The sequence below is a fragment of the Argiope bruennichi genome, chromosome 8, assembly GCF_947563725.1.
Source record: "Argiope bruennichi chromosome 8, qqArgBrue1.1, whole genome shotgun sequence".
NCBI lineage: Eukaryota > Metazoa > Arthropoda > Arachnida > Araneae > Araneidae > Argiope > Argiope bruennichi.
Window position 1 is genome coordinate 11561371 of NC_079158.1, and position 18257 is coordinate 11579627.

The following is an 18257-nucleotide window of genomic DNA, read 5'->3' on the forward strand; positions in this document are numbered from 1 at the left end:
ATGGATTTGTATGACTTAATTTATAACTTTAAATAATCTTTGTTGATAATATGTTTTGAATTCAATGAATTAATTCATAAAATTTATATCTGTATTTCCTGAATATAAATATTTATACTAATTTGTTATTTAGTATAATAATTTTTTAATTACTCTTTATTGAAAGTGAAGTGAAATAAAAAAGAATTTAAAATCACATGAAATTCATACACATTGCTGTTGATAAGAATTATTATAACTATTTCTAAACTAATTATAAATAAAAAAAATTCAATAATTTTTGCCAAATCTTTTTTTTAATTCTTTAATTATTTTCATTTCATTATTGATATTTAATAGTTATTGTTCCATATAAAATATTATCAATTAATCATTCTTTTGATCTTGAACTTCTACAATAATTTTAAAATGGAAAATGATTTCTCTTCTGATGAGAAAAATAGAAAAAGTTCCAGAATTATCTCATTTCTAATAAATATTGATAACAGTCTGTTTTAATTATGTTACTGGATTTTTTATAAGTAAAAGAACTACTCTAATTCACTTTCAAATACTGTAAAATCTTCATCACTTTGAAATATAGATTTTTATTTTCTGTAACCACAGTTCTTTTTGTCCATAGATGTATTAAAATAATAACAAAAATATTTAAAAGTTTTCTTAATCATGTCTATATTGTTTGTTCCTTCTAGAAAATGTTGTGATTAATTTGTCACAAATAATGTTATAAATGAACTTTTCTGTAGACAAGAAAAACTTGGTGCTAAAGTGATAATTAGTTAGCTAAAACAAAATTTTATTCTTTACGATTTGTTTAGGAAACTGAATTTTAAATTTTTAAAATATGGGAAAGACAGATATATACATATTTTTTTTTTTTTTTTTTACATTATTGATTCCAAAAAAATGTCTAATGAAAAATTGTTTGGAGATTTCTTGTTATTTAACCATTTGTGGTCCATTGTCCAGTACTACTGAACATTGCTTTTTTGTTAAACAGATTCATTGTCTACTATCACTGCACATAAAATTTCTGATTTAGTTTTCCTAAAATCCATATTTTATTTTCTCAACTCACTCAAACTAACTTATTTCTATTAATTAACTTGGATTTGGCTACCAGCACTGTAATTAAATCAATGGATCATATTCAAAACTTAACTACTTTTAATGGGTGATGGAGATTTAACTTCAATCTCAGAGTAGCAGCTTTCTTTTTCCATTTTGGAAAGGTATATTTTCTTTTCCACTTGTGATGTTTAATTAATTTTTTTTTTGTCAAATTTCAAAAATTATTAATAGTAAAAAAATTAGTTTTCTGTGATTTTTAAAAATCATTCGAGATAATTTGTAATTTTTTGAGAAGTCCACGAATTTTGAATTTCTTTGATGACACAATTTTTCACATTTTAATTAAAAATAACATGCAAAATATAAAAATATTTTTGTTTTGATTCTGTTAATTTTAACTATGTTTTCATTTATTCTATCTTGCATTTCGACATTTACAGCATATTATTTTCAATAGCTGATTTAATGTGTGATAACTTTAATTCTTTCTATAAATATTTGTTAAAAGTATTTCAGATTTTATTTACAAATACTGAAATATAAGAAAGATTTTTAATGAAAGCTTTATGCCAAGTAATTAAATAATTAGTTTTTCATTAGAAACATGAAAAAAATTTCATACCAAGCAATATTGGGGAATATCAACTAAACCTATATAATAAGTATTAATACTGAAATTAAAATTTTGCTTGAAGTTTAAATGTTTATGCTGCATTTATAAAAAATATGAATATGATGCTAAATATGCTAATGAATGATGCTAAACTAGTTCCTGTCAAATATTTAGAATATTAGTCAAATATTTGATATTTTAATTAAAATTTACCTTATTGCTTTTATTCTTCAATAAATAAACTTTTTTGAAGAATTATGTAAAATCCGTCATGTTCTTTTGTGTAAATGTAGACCAGAATTCTGCTAAGGTTATTTCTTCTTCTTCCAACTGTACAAAAAGCTTTGAGTAAAATAGGGCCAGAAAACGTTTTAACTTCCAGTAAATAGAAAACTGCACACATTACTGCAGTCTAGAAGCATTTAGATATTTCCTCTGTTTAGACTTCCTGATTTTGATCATAAAACAGTCTTTTACAAAATTTATAGTACTTGCAAATGAGCCTTAAATGACTTTCAACAAAAATGTAAATGGAAAATAAACAAACATTGAGAATGAAGGATTTTTCAGTTCTGGAAGGAAACAAACTTTATCTGTTGAAATGATGTATTAACTATGAATGACTGTTGATATCTGTTAAAAAGAAGAATGAATAGTTTGCTCTAATCAACAAAACTACCACTTCGAATTTTTTCCTTCTAAATTGATTGAGTTTCTCTCCTGAATCTAAGCAATAGAATGCCTTGAATACTACCTGAATTAGGCTTTCATATTTGTATAGACCAGGTGGGCATATCTGATTTTAACCATGCAAATAATCAACATCAAAATATTGCAGAAATAATTAACAGCATAAATTATATTAACAGCTGTTGAGTACAATGACTTGTGATCCTGGGAAAGGTTTCTGTGTCAGTTTTGCTCAGTATTTTCTTCATGATACCAGAGCAGAAATCCACTTGCAAGTATAATTTGCAGTACACATGGATGGTCTGTATGCAATACACTATTGCTACCAAGATATTTCATGCCACTAATCACTACAACTGCTTTTGCATTGTACTTGTAAAATTGGATTTGCATTCAGGATCTTACTTAGAAAGAGATCTACTGAAGTGTATGTATTAACAGATTCATTTTGGGGGGATCCTTTTAGCCCAAAGTCCCTGGCATGTAACTTGCCTTTAATTCACATATGCTAGCTCGATAACTTATTGAAATTGAGAATGAGAATATTTGATTATTTACATTATGATCAAATAGTTTTACTCTAAATAGCTTTCTGAATCACGTGTTAAGGATGAAAGTGGTTTGTTTTGTTGGATAAAGTGACAATTTATAGAATATTTAATGGGATAATAATCTTTGTATATATTATTTAGTGTTGATTTTATGATATTAATGTTTCATTTAAAGAATTATTTAAGCGCAGAATTTACTGTTTAAGAATCTATTATGTCTTTTCAAAATCTTGAAATATAATTAATCAAAACATTATACTTGAAACATTATAATTCTGTAATGATTTTAATCAAATGCTTTTTTTTATTATTATTATTTGTGGTAAAAATTATTATAGTGCTTCCATTTTTATAGGCCAGCAGCTAAGATTTTCTTTTGATGACAACACCAAAGCAGTCTCTTCAAATGATGAAAGTGGTGTTGACGAATCAGATTTTGTGCAGCCCCCTGAAGACTGCAATGAAGCTGATAATTTTGAAGATTCAAAAGCATGCCTTTTACACTTGGATAGCATTTCACTGCCAGCTGAAAATAATCCTAAATTGTTAACTGAAAATTCATTTAATCTATGTTGTCATAAGTCTGATAATTCTATTATTGCTGGATTTGTAAAAAATAACTTTACTTCAGAAAAGTCTACTGAATGTTCTGAATCAAGTGTTACAAACATATCAACATATCTCCCAAGCAGCTCAAATGGACTGAGTGCCACTGCAGCATTTACTAATTCAAGGTGTCAAGGTTCTGTTGAAAGAGATGATGGCAACTTCAGTTCTGAAGAAGACTTTTTTGTTGCTAGAAAATCATCTTATCCCAGAGAAGAATGGACAAATTCTGCCATGGAAGAGAAAAACACCTGTGATGCTCCTAAACTTTGTTCAAAGAATCATTCATCAAAACAGTTACATTCAGTTTCCAGAAGATATTCAGATGGTGGTCTGACATATAAAAAACCCAAAGCTTTCCAAACTGTGTTTTTATCTTTACAAGACCATAGACACTCTGTGGATAATGTGTTGATGGATGGTGATAATCTTTTGGGTGGTAAAGTTTCTGGAGCCAATATTTTAAAAGATAATGAACAAGCATCACGGTCTTGTACTTCACCTACTAGGCTACACAATAGGAGAAATGGTGGCAGAGATAATATGGTTCATGCTATGAAATTACCAATTAATATAAAAAATTTCTCAAGCTCATGTGATTCCTGTACAGAAACTTCTCCCAATACACCTTCAAAGGTAATTTTAAAAATAATAAATATATTATTTTTACTCAATTTGTAAAAACCAGTACAATTAAAATAAATAAGCATTGTGATACTAATAGGATTTAACAATACAAGATCAAAGATAAAATTATGTCTTTAGCAAATGTGACAAAGATATAAAATTTTGTTTTTAATACATAGCTTCTCTGTCTTATGAAAGATGAGTAGTATTCTCAACAATTATAAGCAACTAGAAAGTTGAAATTTTTTTTTAAGAAATATGCTTGATGTTATAATGTTTTTGACTTATTGTTTTTCAGATTTTATTTTTTTCATCCATTATTTCTTTTATTCAGTCATATTTTCATCTATAATTGAAGTACCAGCATACTAACTAGCAATAATATCTTATTTATATCATCTTCATGAATTAATATCAAATATAATTTCAGACTTTTAGTGGTACTAAGCTGAAATGGATTTAGCAGTCTATGAGCTTTTTAAAATTAAAAATTGCCAATTATTCATTATTACAAGCTACATTGTTATAATTCAAATAGTATGAATTAAAAGCTATAATATGTTTTAAGGAATTGTTACCAAAAAAAGTTAACAATTTGTAAGCATTCGACTGAAATTAGATTTTATTGGAAAAAACACTGATTTTCCTGGGTTACAAAGGAAAAAAATCTTTGTTTTAAAAGAGTAGAAATAATATAAAATTTGCAAAATACTTCTCAAATCTTATTAATGCAGCACCTTAATTTACTTGTCATAAAAAGATGCTTTTGTATTTTTTAGAACTAATCATCACTTACCAAGATAAATTTTGATGTGTTAGAAACAGGAATGCTGCTACAGCAAAGCCTTGATATAACTGACTATTTGGAATTACAGGATATCTGAAAGGCCTGTTGAATCATGTATAAATAATATTTTAAATTTGAAGTTATTGTAGTTAAAAGTATGCTGCATAATGAAAATGTAAAATTTAATGCATATATCACCTTAGTAATGGAAAAAGGGCCCTTCTATATACACTACTGGTCAAAAGTATTGCAAGTTTGAGAAAATTTATGTTTTATCAAGAATAAGCCACCCAAAAGTAATATTTTTTCATTTATAGTGATATTTTTTATGGCAATAGATTAAATTAGTCTTAAGGTAAGATATAATTAAGTTATTGAACAAAAAAATTATTTAATTTCAAAAAGAATAAAACGTAAACAAAATGGACAGATTATCAGTATCGGAATCTATTTTGGTTTCCCGGACTAAAATGAAGTAAAAAAAAAAAAATGCCAAGTTCTTTTCATCAGAAAAAAATAATAAAAGTGTTCAAGTTAACTGAAAAGCATTTAATATTTAGTTTGGCCGACCACAATAGCCACTCTGTTAGGCATGGATTCCACAAAGTTTTGCAACACTTCTTTCGGGATTTCATGGTGCCAAACTTTAATTATTGTTTCCTGAAGTTCTCATTTTGTGCTGGGTGATTCTCAGTTATTTTCTTTCCCATTATACTCCATAAATTTTCTATGGGTGTTTAAATCTGGCAAGTTTTCTGGCTATGCGCGAACATTAATACCCTGTTTTGAAAACGCAGCCTTAACCTAAAATAAAGAATGTTTCGATATAGAGGTCAGAACTGAAATGAAATGAAATTTCAATTTAATTGTGATGTTTGTCATACCTTTTTCGATGTATGGCTGGATGCTAGATCTTGCTGAAATATCCATTTCTTTCTTGAGAACACGTTACGTGCACTACGAAGCAATTGATATTTCAGCGCACCAACATTCTTGTCACCGTTCATGGTTCCCTGTACAAAATGAAGACGTCCAATTGACTGATATGACATGCAACCACTCACCCCCACCATCCACCAGGCATTCTGGACTCGTGATCTTTCCTTTACGCCAAATGTGGCTAGGCTTGTCAGACATTAAAAATAAACATCTTTCGTCGCTGAATATAACTTATCTCCATTCCGAAATACTCAAATTTTTGTGCACCTTCACCCACTCCAATAGTTTTTTTTCCACATTTCTTTCTTCAATACTAGCATTTTTCTAGGTACTTGTGCCTTGTAACCAACTTCACAGTGCCTCCTGTGAACTATTCTGTGATGGGCAATGACAGACGTGGACTCATTTCATTCTCTTGCAAATCCATTTTTACGGCATAATCGTGTAAATGTAGCATCAGCGTATTTAGAAGATAACCTCAGACAATCACTTCTAGGCTTTTTATCTACGGTTCCATCGGTTTTGATTCTCTTAATGAGGTGTGAAACAGTCGACTCACCGCTGTCGCACCGATGAGCAATCCTAACATTTGAAATGCTTTCTTGATACATTAAAATAATAGCCTGGCGCTTCTCACGAGTTAATCCACACTTCTTAAAAATAAATAATCAGTTTAAATTGAAAAGCAATGCACAGCGAATGCACTTCGACAGCGTAACAAACGAAATGAAATCCTTCACAGTCGGAGCGATTTTATAATAAACTTCCGGGATGACACAATCGTCGCAGACGATTACTTCATAATGGATGGCACAATAGCTTGAAACTTTTCCACCACTTTTATACTAGAAAATATCACTTTAAATGAGAAAAAATATTACTTTTGGGAGGCTTATTAATGTAAAAACATGAAATTTCTCAAACTTTTGACCAGTAGTGTAGTTGCATATTACCAAAGTGAAAGAAGTACTTTGAATACTTCTTGCACTTTGAGTACTTTAATTTTCTTTCTTCCAATTATATTTGCTATACAGTTAGATATTATCTATATTTTTTGTGACTTCAAGAATCATTTTATGCCAAATATCTGAATTGAAATTCAGAAAGTTATTTTTAACATTTAATTTCTGTTTTTAAAATAAAAAATAAAAATTCTGAGTGATGAATTCTTTTATTGTTTTTCTGAAAGGAAAACAATGATGGTCTAATTATTTGAGATATCTAAATTTTGAATTACTGAATTTTTAAATGTTCTTTAGAAAATTTTATTAAAATTTTAATAATTGATAAAATCAAACTAATATCATAAAATCAATGATTAATCGCCAATAAAATTATTCTGATTAATTAAAATCTTACTTAGGAGAAGAAGAATTTCAACTAGAATGAATAATGCCTTTTCTTTGTAAAATTTTCTGATTTGAGACTTTTTTTATGCAAAAAATATGCTATTCTTAAATATTTCTAAACTGTGTGACTCTTTGTTTAAGCACCAAAGTTGATTTCAAAATAATTGATGAAACATTCACATTTATATTTCTTTAAATCCTTTTAAAACATTTAATCATTATAAGGAGCACCAAATGCAAATGAACTTTTCAACTATGCTTTAACATATTCTATCATTAGAAATAAATAAATGATCTTCAAAGCATTCACTTCAGATACTTTTAAAGCCATCTGTTGTCTTAAGTAAAAATATTTTAAATGATTGAATAGCCTTTGTCATCCATCAAACATGATATAAAGCTCCTGTGGTTTGATTTTTTTTATGCTAATCTTAATTCCTTCCAATAAAAAAAAAATGCATAATTCCTTATAATCATACTTGAATTTTTCATTTTTCTTTAAAATGGAAAGATAATTCGTATGATTTAGTATTTTTGTCTTGATAAATGTTTTAACTCAAATATATAACCATATCCACTTAATTTCTGAAATAATTCCATTTTTCTCTAATTTTTATAAAGAAAACCACATAAGAAGTTGTGACATATGAGGTAATTCTTGTTCGAAACCATTTTGAACTCTAATTCATACATATGGAAAACAGAAACACAGAACAGAAAATATTGAAATACTGACACAGAAAATATTTTGTCTCTTGATCTACATTTCTTTTTAAAATATTCCATTAATAGGACCTTGTTCTTTTAATAGTGCCTTTTCTTCATATTAAATTGACTTCATATCAATTTCTTCAATTTATCCCTTTTGCCCCATCTCTCCTTGACTCAGTAAAATTTTTTTTGTCTTTTACAGTTGTTATAATTTCCAAAACTTTAATTTCAGTAATGTCAAATTTTTAAAATCACATATATAATTTTCAGTCATGTTCTTTCTGTATGTGTGACCTATGGTAACATTTATTATTATTATTATTGCATGAATAAGAGTTTATCTTTATAATTCTTCTACATAATGAGGTATTACTCTAATAAGAATATTTGCCTTCTCTAAAATTGTGCACTATTAAATTGATTTTTTCACTTAGGGACAGTTTAATGTTTTGTAAATTATAGAATATAACAAATAGTAAAACTGACTTATTAGATGGAATTTTGCTTTCAATAATTTGGTGATAATTAATGACAATTAAATATTTAATTCAATCATTACTTCTGAAATTAGAAGTCATAATTATACTTCTAGTTGATTCAAACAACTGCTGAAGCAGAGCAATAGGTTGTTGGAGAGCAAAGTGCAACATGAATAAACAAGTCACTGCTTATACCCATAAGATTCCCTCTTGTTTTTTGATGAGGCATGGGTTTGATCCTCTGAGCAAATGAAGCTGTAACTATTCCTTGAAAAAAAACAAGGGTCGGGGGGGGGGGGGTGATTGGAATGAAGATTGAACTGAAATGGAACATAAAAAAATAAAGACCTTCCTGATATTGGCAGTTTTTGTAATAAATATTATTTTTCTGTCTTTAGCCACTGACATCTGATTTGGAATGGCCTTTAATAACTAACACGGATTGCAACAGTGATAGCACTGATTGCTCAACCCAATGCTCAGAAGGAAATGCTAGTGAATTATCGCCTTCAGAAAATCCTTTTGCTTGGGAAATTCAAGAGGTATTGTTTTATTTTCTGTATTTTTAAATATCTGGTTTTAATACTTTTTATTGTTTTTTAATTGTCTTGAATCACTTTAAGTATTTCTAGCTTCTCTTTCTTACTATTTTTCTTTCATGTTTGGTATTTTTTTTAAAAGAAAACTCATTTCATTTAGCCTTCTAAGAAACCTTCTAATATTGGACACACTGGCTCAGATAAAGGTAAAACATTTTTGTTTTGTAATAAGCATGGCACTGATTTATGAACTTTTTGTTTATTTCCTTAGTGAACTAATTTTTATTGTAAATCCCAGTCTTTCTTTCCATTTTCTTTCATTTTTTTCCCTTATACTTTGTTTTTAGGTTATCGTCCTAGAACAGGTAATTATTTTGTTCTGATCCCTTATTTATACCATGCTTTAAGTTTGCATTACTTCTTTTTCCCCAGTAATACCTATATGCTTTCTTTACTAATGCTTTCATTCTTTGATGAAAATTATAGCTAATTAATGCTGAAATATATGACTAATTAATGCTGAAATATAATAGTAAAAAAATTAATTTAATTAGCTGATTAAGAATTTTCATTGTTATTTTTCCTTTCTATAAGGTATTGAACTTATCTTTCTGCTTATGCTAAAGAAATATTTTTATTATGATAATATACTTTAAATTAATAATTATTAATTTAGTGTAGTTTTAACTATTGGCTTATATTTCTTACTGATAATCTTTTTTCAAGCATGTTAATTTATTTTTCATTTACTTCAGATAACTTAATTAGCAATACTTTTGTAATAAGTAACTTAGAATATAATTAGATTAGTAATTATATAAGTAACTTAGTAACTATTTATTTTGTTTTTAATTTTTTTAAGTAATTAAGGGCAATTTCAGAAAAAAAATGTAAACTTTTGCTTAGTTTTTTCTCTGTAAATTATAAAACAAGGTCTTGTTTTTTTCTATTTTTTAAATAATAGTTCTGCATACTCATTTAATCTTCTTTTTTATTTACTATTTTCAAATTTCAATTGCTGAATTTTTTTATTTACTATTTTCAAATTTCAATTGCTGAATTTTTTTATTTACTATTTTCAAATTTCAATTGCTGATTTTTTTTATTTAAGATAGTTTTATAAATCACAAAAATTTTTATAGAGGCATAAGTTCTGATTATTCAAAAATCTTTTAATGGAAGTTGTAATTAATAAAAATGTCTTATTTTCAAATAATAATGAATAATAAAATGAAAGCAACACTTTAAAATGCATATCAAAGCTTTTAATTAATTACTGCTAACATGTACATACATAGTAATTATATAAAATTAGCATTATTTAAAATCTGTAGTATTATTCTTATTGACATTCTAGCTCATAATAATATTATTGGAGAAAATTCATTGAATGGGAACATTAAATAAACATATATTTGGAAACATTAAAGTTCATGTATGTATTAAAAAAAAATTTTTAAATCTAATTTAGAGGAAAACAAAGCATAGCTTTCAACAACAATATTAATTTTAAAGGTCTTAGAATCAAAGAATAAATTCTGAGTAAAGAAATAAATGCCAAAATTGAGTTTTAATTACTTACTTTTATATTGTATTGAAAGAAGAAAATATGCAATTGTTTACTAAATTTCAGCCAAACTGATTTGAACAAAATTGTGTATAGGGCATATAAAACTAACAGGATAACGGGAAAAAGTACAATTTGTGTAAGTTCTTAAGAAGTTTAACTTTTGATATAACAGAAATGTGTTCTATATAGTAAAATTCCATATTGTTTGATTTCTTGAAGTTATATACTTTATGCTGCTAAAGGTCTAAAATTTATATAAATATACATAAATACCATTGATTTTGAAAGAATAAAACAGACTTTTATGCTTAAAAAAATATTTTTTGAACAGTAATGACCAGCTTGCTTAATGGAAAGTGCCCCATTCCATCAGGATGTATACGAGTTAAAGAAAAGGACTTGCTATTGCAAATGTCCTCTGCCTATTTGAAAATATATAAACAAAATAGCAAATACATTAACAAACATTGCAGCCTCTTTTGTACAAGGCTAGGCATTCAGAATTTTATTGCTCTTGCTAAAGAAATTATTCCTCTATGTGTAAAGTGTTTAGTCCTTGCATAAGGTGTCCCAACTTCCTTTTTTTTTTTTTTTTTTTTTTTTTGCTATTTGTCTTCTACTATTTCAAAAACGAATTCATAACAACCGAGCTTCTCTGTCTTTCATAATGGAGGCGGGGGGGGGGGGGGGGCTTTTTATATGACTAAAATTTTCACAAACAGGGCAAGAAAATTTGTGATTAATTTCAAAGGACATCTGTGAAAGGGGGACTTTGAATTCTCAACACAGATCATGGTATGAAACATATAGGATAAAGAGGCTCTAAATTTTATTAAATGTGTGGTTAATGTTTGCTTCTTTTCAATTGAAAAGGTGATGGTATTCCTGATTTGAGTCCAAAAAGAATAGACACAAAAAGATTTTTAAAAGTTAAATAAGCAAGTATTTAATAACATTTTTCTGCAATTATTATAAAAATGATTTTCACAAATTTTTTTTCAATTAATGCTTTTTTTTTTGATGCACCAATGTCAAACATATAATTTTTGTTTACCTGTAGTGCAGAAAAATGATACTGCAGTTTTCTGGTGGTAAGATCTCAGCTTTGGGACTGGACAACCCTAGTCTCAAAACTCAATTACATTAAAAATTAAAAAAAAAAAAAACCTACATGTCAAATTGATACAATTTAAATTCATCAGGGCTGAATTCTCCTTCCATTGGTATGGCATTGAAATTTAGAGAGAGGACTGATAGCTCAAGTGTCTTCCTTACCATCTGACTATGATTAAAAATATTCCGAGGCCCTTTCCAAATGTGTTGTGTTGCTTCTAATTCGGATATAATTTAAATAAGCATAAAAAAATGAAATATCTTAAAATCCTGGAGAGTTGATTGTTTTTTAAATTTTTAGTTAAGGTTCTAATATTTTCAATAACATGCATTTCTAGCATAGTAATTAATTTTGATATAAAATTAAGCACATAAGAATTTGTGTATAAAATTATCCTCATTCCTTAAAAATACATTTAGAATAAACATTTATGTTATAAGTAGTGTGTAATCCTTATGTATATATAATTTTGATATAATTATTAATATGTATTTTAGAATATTTATTATTTCTAAAGCTCAAAATAACCTTATTAAAAAAATCAAAATCATCTCTAATCATATACTTTCTACCATTTCTTTAAAATCTGTGTGCTTCACAATCCTTTCTTAAGTGAGCTGTACCATATGGGAACACAATGAGTGTAAGAAAGCAGATTTAACAGCCCTGGATATCAGCTCTGCAATTATTCAGAAAGTGGATTCATCTCAGCATAGTTCAGAATATCTCTATATTGGAGTTGCTTTCGCCACCATTCTGTCACTCTTACCTCTGCTGTTTCGTTTAAGAAATGGGATCTCAACTTATATCATACAAGATGTCACAACAGATATGCTAACATTGACTGTTCCAACTTCTGAAGAAGTTGCTAAAATTACTGATAATCTTTTGGATATCATGTTAGGATCTGCATGGAGGTAATATTTTCATTTATATTATTTATTTATTTTGTTTTCCACTTGGGATAATATTTTAGCACTGAGATAATAAATGTAAATGACATTTGAAACATATGATTCTGTTGCCCTCATCAATGCATATGGCTTTTAAAATCTGAATGAAAGCAAACATATATTGCTTTAATTGTTTCCTTGAACATTATATTAAATACAGATATAGCACATGTCCTCAAAAACTTGAATTTCAGTGTTTTTGGGATAAAATTTTATTATTCTTGAGATAGATTAATTTTCTTTTATGTTTTAATTCTATAATATTTTTAGGATCTCAAAACTTTTTGTATAAATTTATTCATTTATTGTTCTTGCATTGTATTTGTGTTCTTCTGTGTTTGTTTCTTGCTTACTTTGCTTCTCAATCTTTACATTGGCACAAATTATTCTTTTGAAGTTTAGCTTTTTTTTTAAAAATTTTTGTTCCAAGCCTCGTCATGTCTGTCTTGCTTCTACCAATATACTATTGTTTTAAAAAGTTTTTATATCATCAATTGTTGTAATCTTTTATATGATAATAAAATAACAATTTCAAATTCTGGTTTTTATATAAATTCATTGGAACAGCATTTATTAAATGTCACAAATATAGTTTATATTATTAGGCATTATTATTGTTATTTTGGCATTAGTTAAGGCAAAAATAACTCAGAATCACTGTCTCATTAGCTGTTTTTAACAATCTTTCAATTATTACTTCCTTTTTTGTAAAAGCATCATCATTATGATTATTACTATTTGAATATTTGTCATTTTGAATATTAATGAATTGCTACCATATTAAATGTCTGTGATGATTTGTTTTTTTTTTTTTACATAGGGAGACATTTTTCCATGAATTGCGATCAGATCATGGCACAAATAGATATTTCTTTATAGTTTCAAAATTTATATTTATCTTAGGATTATTTAAAAATTTAATTATCTGGATTTATACTACTCCTTTTAATTCATATGAATGAAACTACAGCATTGTAACATAAATTTTTTAAATTATTTCTTTGTTTTCCATTAAAAATTTAATATTAAGGGAGCTTTCTTTTAATGAGAATTTCAAATTATTTTATATAACTATAAGATATTGATAAATATTTACATTAAAAAATATATTTCCTTTTTTTAATTTTGTTTCCATAAATAATTTCAGAACAAAACTCGTTACTGTGATTGTCTTGATGGAGCGATTCATGTTAAGTCTTGCTTATTTCTTCTTACTTTCAGTTGCAGAAAAAACATTCAAGCAAGTTAGTAAATATTTTATTTCATTTTAATTGTACTCATCTTAGTGAATCCCTGTCTTCAGCTTACTGAATCCTAAAGTTATTTTTAAAATTATTTTCAGCGTTTCTTATATGCAAAACACTTCTGCTACCTGACATCCTCAAGACGAGCCAAACGTTCTGATTTGCCTCACTTCCGATTGAATAAAGTTCGAAATATAAAAATATGGCTGTCTATCCGCTCATATATGAAGGTACATTAATTTTGTTGTTTGAAAATTAATGTATGTAATTTATCTATAGTCTTACTAAAATATGGATTAGGAGAAGGTAATCCTTTAATTACAAAAAAAAAAAAGTTACTGCAGTTTTCATAAAAATATCACAAACAGAACATAAATTTCTAAAAAAAAAATTTAACAGTTCAATTCTGCAATTAAAACTTACTAAATAAATTAAAATTCATCAAGAAGTATTATATGAATCATTTTGATATGGAATACAACCTACATGAAAAAGTATTTGCTAGAAGATCAGTCATTATGTTTTTCATGGTGTATGCAAATGACAGATTTCTGATGTATTGCATCTGAGAGCATCCTATTTTGAAATAAATTTCTTTATTTAAAACAACAACTAAAAAAAATATTCTCTAAATTGAAAATACTTTTAATGGAGAATAAGTTATGATATTTCAGAATCAAACTTATGATTTCTATTATTCTTTTTTTTTTTTTAGGTTGTGGTTATCAATTTAAAAAAATTATTCATTTTTAAAAAATTAAACATCTAAATTTTTGTGGGAGGGGGGCATTCATATGTTAATGAAAAGTATTTTAGGTACAAAAGTATAAACAAAACTTCATGTGATAATTTTTATTAAAAGCATCATAAATTATTTTAATAATGTGAAATGTAGTTTAAATGGAAAATTCTGAACAAAATTTCATAGTTCATTATATGTTGTATTATTAATGGTTATTGGGACTAAAATTGCAAATTTTCAATTTTATAGGATTCTCAATTTTATAGAATATATTTTCACATCTGCAGAATCTGTAGAATTTTAGATGTTAAATTTCTAAAAATTATAAATTTTATAGGATTTATTTTAAATTTATTTGAAAACCTTATGTTAAATTGTATACCTACAAATGACAGTTTTATCTGATTAAATATAGTTACAACATTGTAACAGAAATCGAAGTAATCCAGCCTATATAGATGGATAAAAATGTAAAATGAGCTGATGCAATTATCAAACAAAAATAATAGATATTCATACTAATAGAAAAACTTGAGAAATTCTTATATGGCTGTTTTTTTTTATATATATTTTATTCATTCTTTCTTTATGTTGGTTAATCATGTTGGAAATTTAAAATAATTTTTAGTAGATATGAAATAATTGGAGAGTAAGGTCCAAATATTTGCTATTTTATTACATTACATCCCAAGTTATCCATCATATTTTTCCTGGTTTTATGAATTTTTTTTATTTATTAGTGTAGGGGTTTTATCATCTTCTACTTAAACTTTATCTTAATTTGGCTGTTTTTTTTTTTTTTTTTTTTTTTTTTGACTATTTTAAGCCAAATTTTTTGCAGTAGCTTCTCAGGGTAAAGACCCGTGAGCACCCAAGGGCAGAAGTCTGACTTCTAGCTCAAATGAAGATAGCACACACACACTTGCTTGCACAACCCCTTTTAACAGAGGGACTCATTCACGCACCTCACAGAGAGAACAACCATGCCCGAACCCAAAACGCCTAGATCATGGGGAAGATGCGCTACCCCTAGGCCAGGACACCGGCGCTAAAAATCTTTTGATTTTATGAATCAGAATCCATATCATAATGTTCAAAATTGCATCTATTTGTTTTTTAATGTAATGCAAAATAATAAAAAGAATGTGTAATGAAATATCTTTAAATTTCGTCTGGACCTTCTTTGGGTAAGATTAGTTCAAGGTTTTCATAGATTAGTGTTGTTGGAAATTCAATTGGGGAGATTCTGCTGTGTCTGTATTTTAAAATTAGCTTTAATATTTTTAATGCTAGGTTTTGTCTTTGTTTCTAAATTACGTAGAAAATAAACTTATATTTTTTTAGAAACTTGGTCCCCAAAGATCTGTCGATGTTATTGTTTCAATTGCATTCATTTTGGAAGTCTGTGTGGTATCTTTTCTTTGCATTCAAGTATGTATTTCATTGCTTTCATATTGATAAAAATATTCGACTGATTTAGAAATTAGTATGGCTTATATTTTTCTTATAAATCCTAAAAGCTTATTCTAATTTTTTTTTTGCAGCTATTGAAAGAAACAGGGCAATTTGCAGATAAATTGCATTGCTGGGAACTACTATTTTGGACATTATCTCTGGGGATTTTTCTTTTGCGCTTTATGGTAATTGGATCAAAAATTAATAAAAAGTATCGAAACTTGTCTGTCCTTATTACAGAACAGGTAACATTTTTTGCTACTAACATTACTTTAGCAATGAAAATGTGTCACAGAATTAAAAATTCAAATCTATTCCAGGAATGTGTCACAGAATTAAAAATTCAATCCAGGAATAAAATATAACTTGTTTAATACTTCTGTGGAAAATAAAAATACACTTCTTTTCTTTTTAACCTTTTCTTGGATTTTCATTTCTCTAAAAATTTCTCTTAAAATGAAGTTTATTAGACAAATTTTAAAATTTGATTTTAGTTTATTTTTTATAAATTTTTGCTAAAATTGTTACATTTTTAAAGTTAAAGTTAATCTAAATTTTCAGTAGAAAAATCTAAATTTTTCAATAGAAATCTTAAGATTTGTAAAGCACTTGCCAAAAGAAAATTTTATGGTGAGACAATTTTTATTTAATTCTTAATATCTGCAATTTAGCAAACAATCAAGAATATTATTATTTTTCCTCTGAGTATTTTTTAAAATTATCTATGCCATTCACAGTATTAGAATTCTTTTTAATTTTATTATTTAAATAATAAATTGTCTTATTTTGTCTTATTTAAATAATTAATTAATTGTCTTATTTAAATAATAAATTGTCTGATATTGTCTTTACTAATAATAAAAATGAATGTGTGCATATGTTACCCTCTCTCTCTGTTGGCACTCTACAGGTGACACTATGAACTACAGCTCAAATTTACATCTCAAAAGGATTTTGTTAATTTTAATTAATTACATTTAAGCTAAATTTATTCTGGTGGTTTATTTATTTTTATTATTATTATTTTTGGCAATAACTTCCAAAAATATTATTGCACAGAACAATTTCGCAACATTTTAAAAATTGTCTTTTAAATACTAATTTAATAATCATACAAATTTTTTTGCCTTTTTTAGGGCAAAAATAAATTGCATTGTTGCCCTGAAATTCAAACCATTTTCATTGTTTCATCAAATATTTAATTGTAAGATTTTATTCTATTGTTAAAAGCTAAAGAAGGATTCTGTTTAATATCTGTGAAGTTAAGAAGACAAACAAATGAGTGAAGTTACAGTATCACAAAATTTGGAAGATAGCTGAACCTGGTGCTTGCATTTTTAATATTACTATGATATTATGAAAAATTCAAGAGATAATCTGTTAGATAGATTTATGTACACAATAAATGAAACAAATAAAACAATTAAATGACATTATTTTAATATCAAACAATTTAGCAGAATCATGTCATCAAATAGTATAATTAATATTATTGGAGAATCAGCTGGTCGCCTGATGTATTTAGTCATAAAATAAAATTAAATAATTAATTTCAAATCGTTTGTATTTTAATATGATGTTTAATATTTGTTCTTCAGTTCATGAGTGTTTTGAAATCTGATTTTACATCTCATTACTTATGCAATTTGTTTTCTTAAGATGTAAGATGCTATATATATATATATATATATATATATATATATATATATATATATATATATATATATATATATATATATATATAATATCCTTAATGAATTTATCTTACAATGTTAAATGTATCCTCAATGGATTTTTTTTTTTTTTTTTTCCTCCACTAAGCAAAAACTGCTGTGGGGAAAAAGTAAAGGGACCATTTTAATGCATAATATCATTATTTAGAGGGGCTCCTGATCCATTTTCAAAAACTGATGAAATAAAGCTTCTGCATATATCCAGTTGTCAATTATGCTTATACTAATTATCTCTATTTGGCTTTTTTTAATGTGATATTTATAATTATGTGTGAATAATATCCAATTTATTCATTCATTAATCATTTAGATTAATCTGTATCTGCACATGGAACAAAAACCACATAAAAAGGAAGAGTTGATGTTAGCCAATAATGTTTTGAAATTAGCTGCAGATTTGCTTAAGGTAATTTTTTGCTTTGCTTTTTTTAGTACATAAAATATAATGAGTTAAAATGTTATATTTTTAGTATTTTTCTAAATC

At 26.6% G+C, this 18257-nt stretch overlaps 1 protein-coding gene across 5 annotated transcripts in view; it reads left to right on the forward strand.

Moving 5' to 3' along the window:
* LOC129980948 (protein PHTF2-like) overlaps nt 1-18257 on the forward strand; it is a 42922-nt gene that overhangs the window by 18574 nt on the left and 6091 nt on the right. For 3 of the 5 annotated variants that reach the window (XM_056091457.1, XM_056091456.1, XM_056091458.1), the window contains exons 9-18: nt 3281-4167; nt 8822-8965; nt 9123-9168; nt 9310-9327; nt 12260-12563; nt 13747-13843; nt 13942-14073; nt 15930-16016; nt 16130-16285; nt 18084-18179. In XM_056091457.1, the coding sequence (XP_055947432.1) occupies nt 3281-4167; nt 8822-8965; nt 9123-9168; nt 9310-9327; nt 12260-12563; nt 13747-13843; nt 13942-14073; nt 15930-16016; nt 16130-16285; nt 18084-18179 (1967 nt within the window). The remainder of the gene's footprint in view (nt 1-3280; nt 4168-8821; nt 8966-9122; nt 9169-9309; nt 9328-12259; nt 12564-13746; nt 13844-13941; nt 14074-15929; nt 16017-16129; nt 16286-18083; nt 18180-18257) is intronic. The other 2 variants (XM_056091460.1, XM_056091459.1) reach the window with 2 other exon arrangements.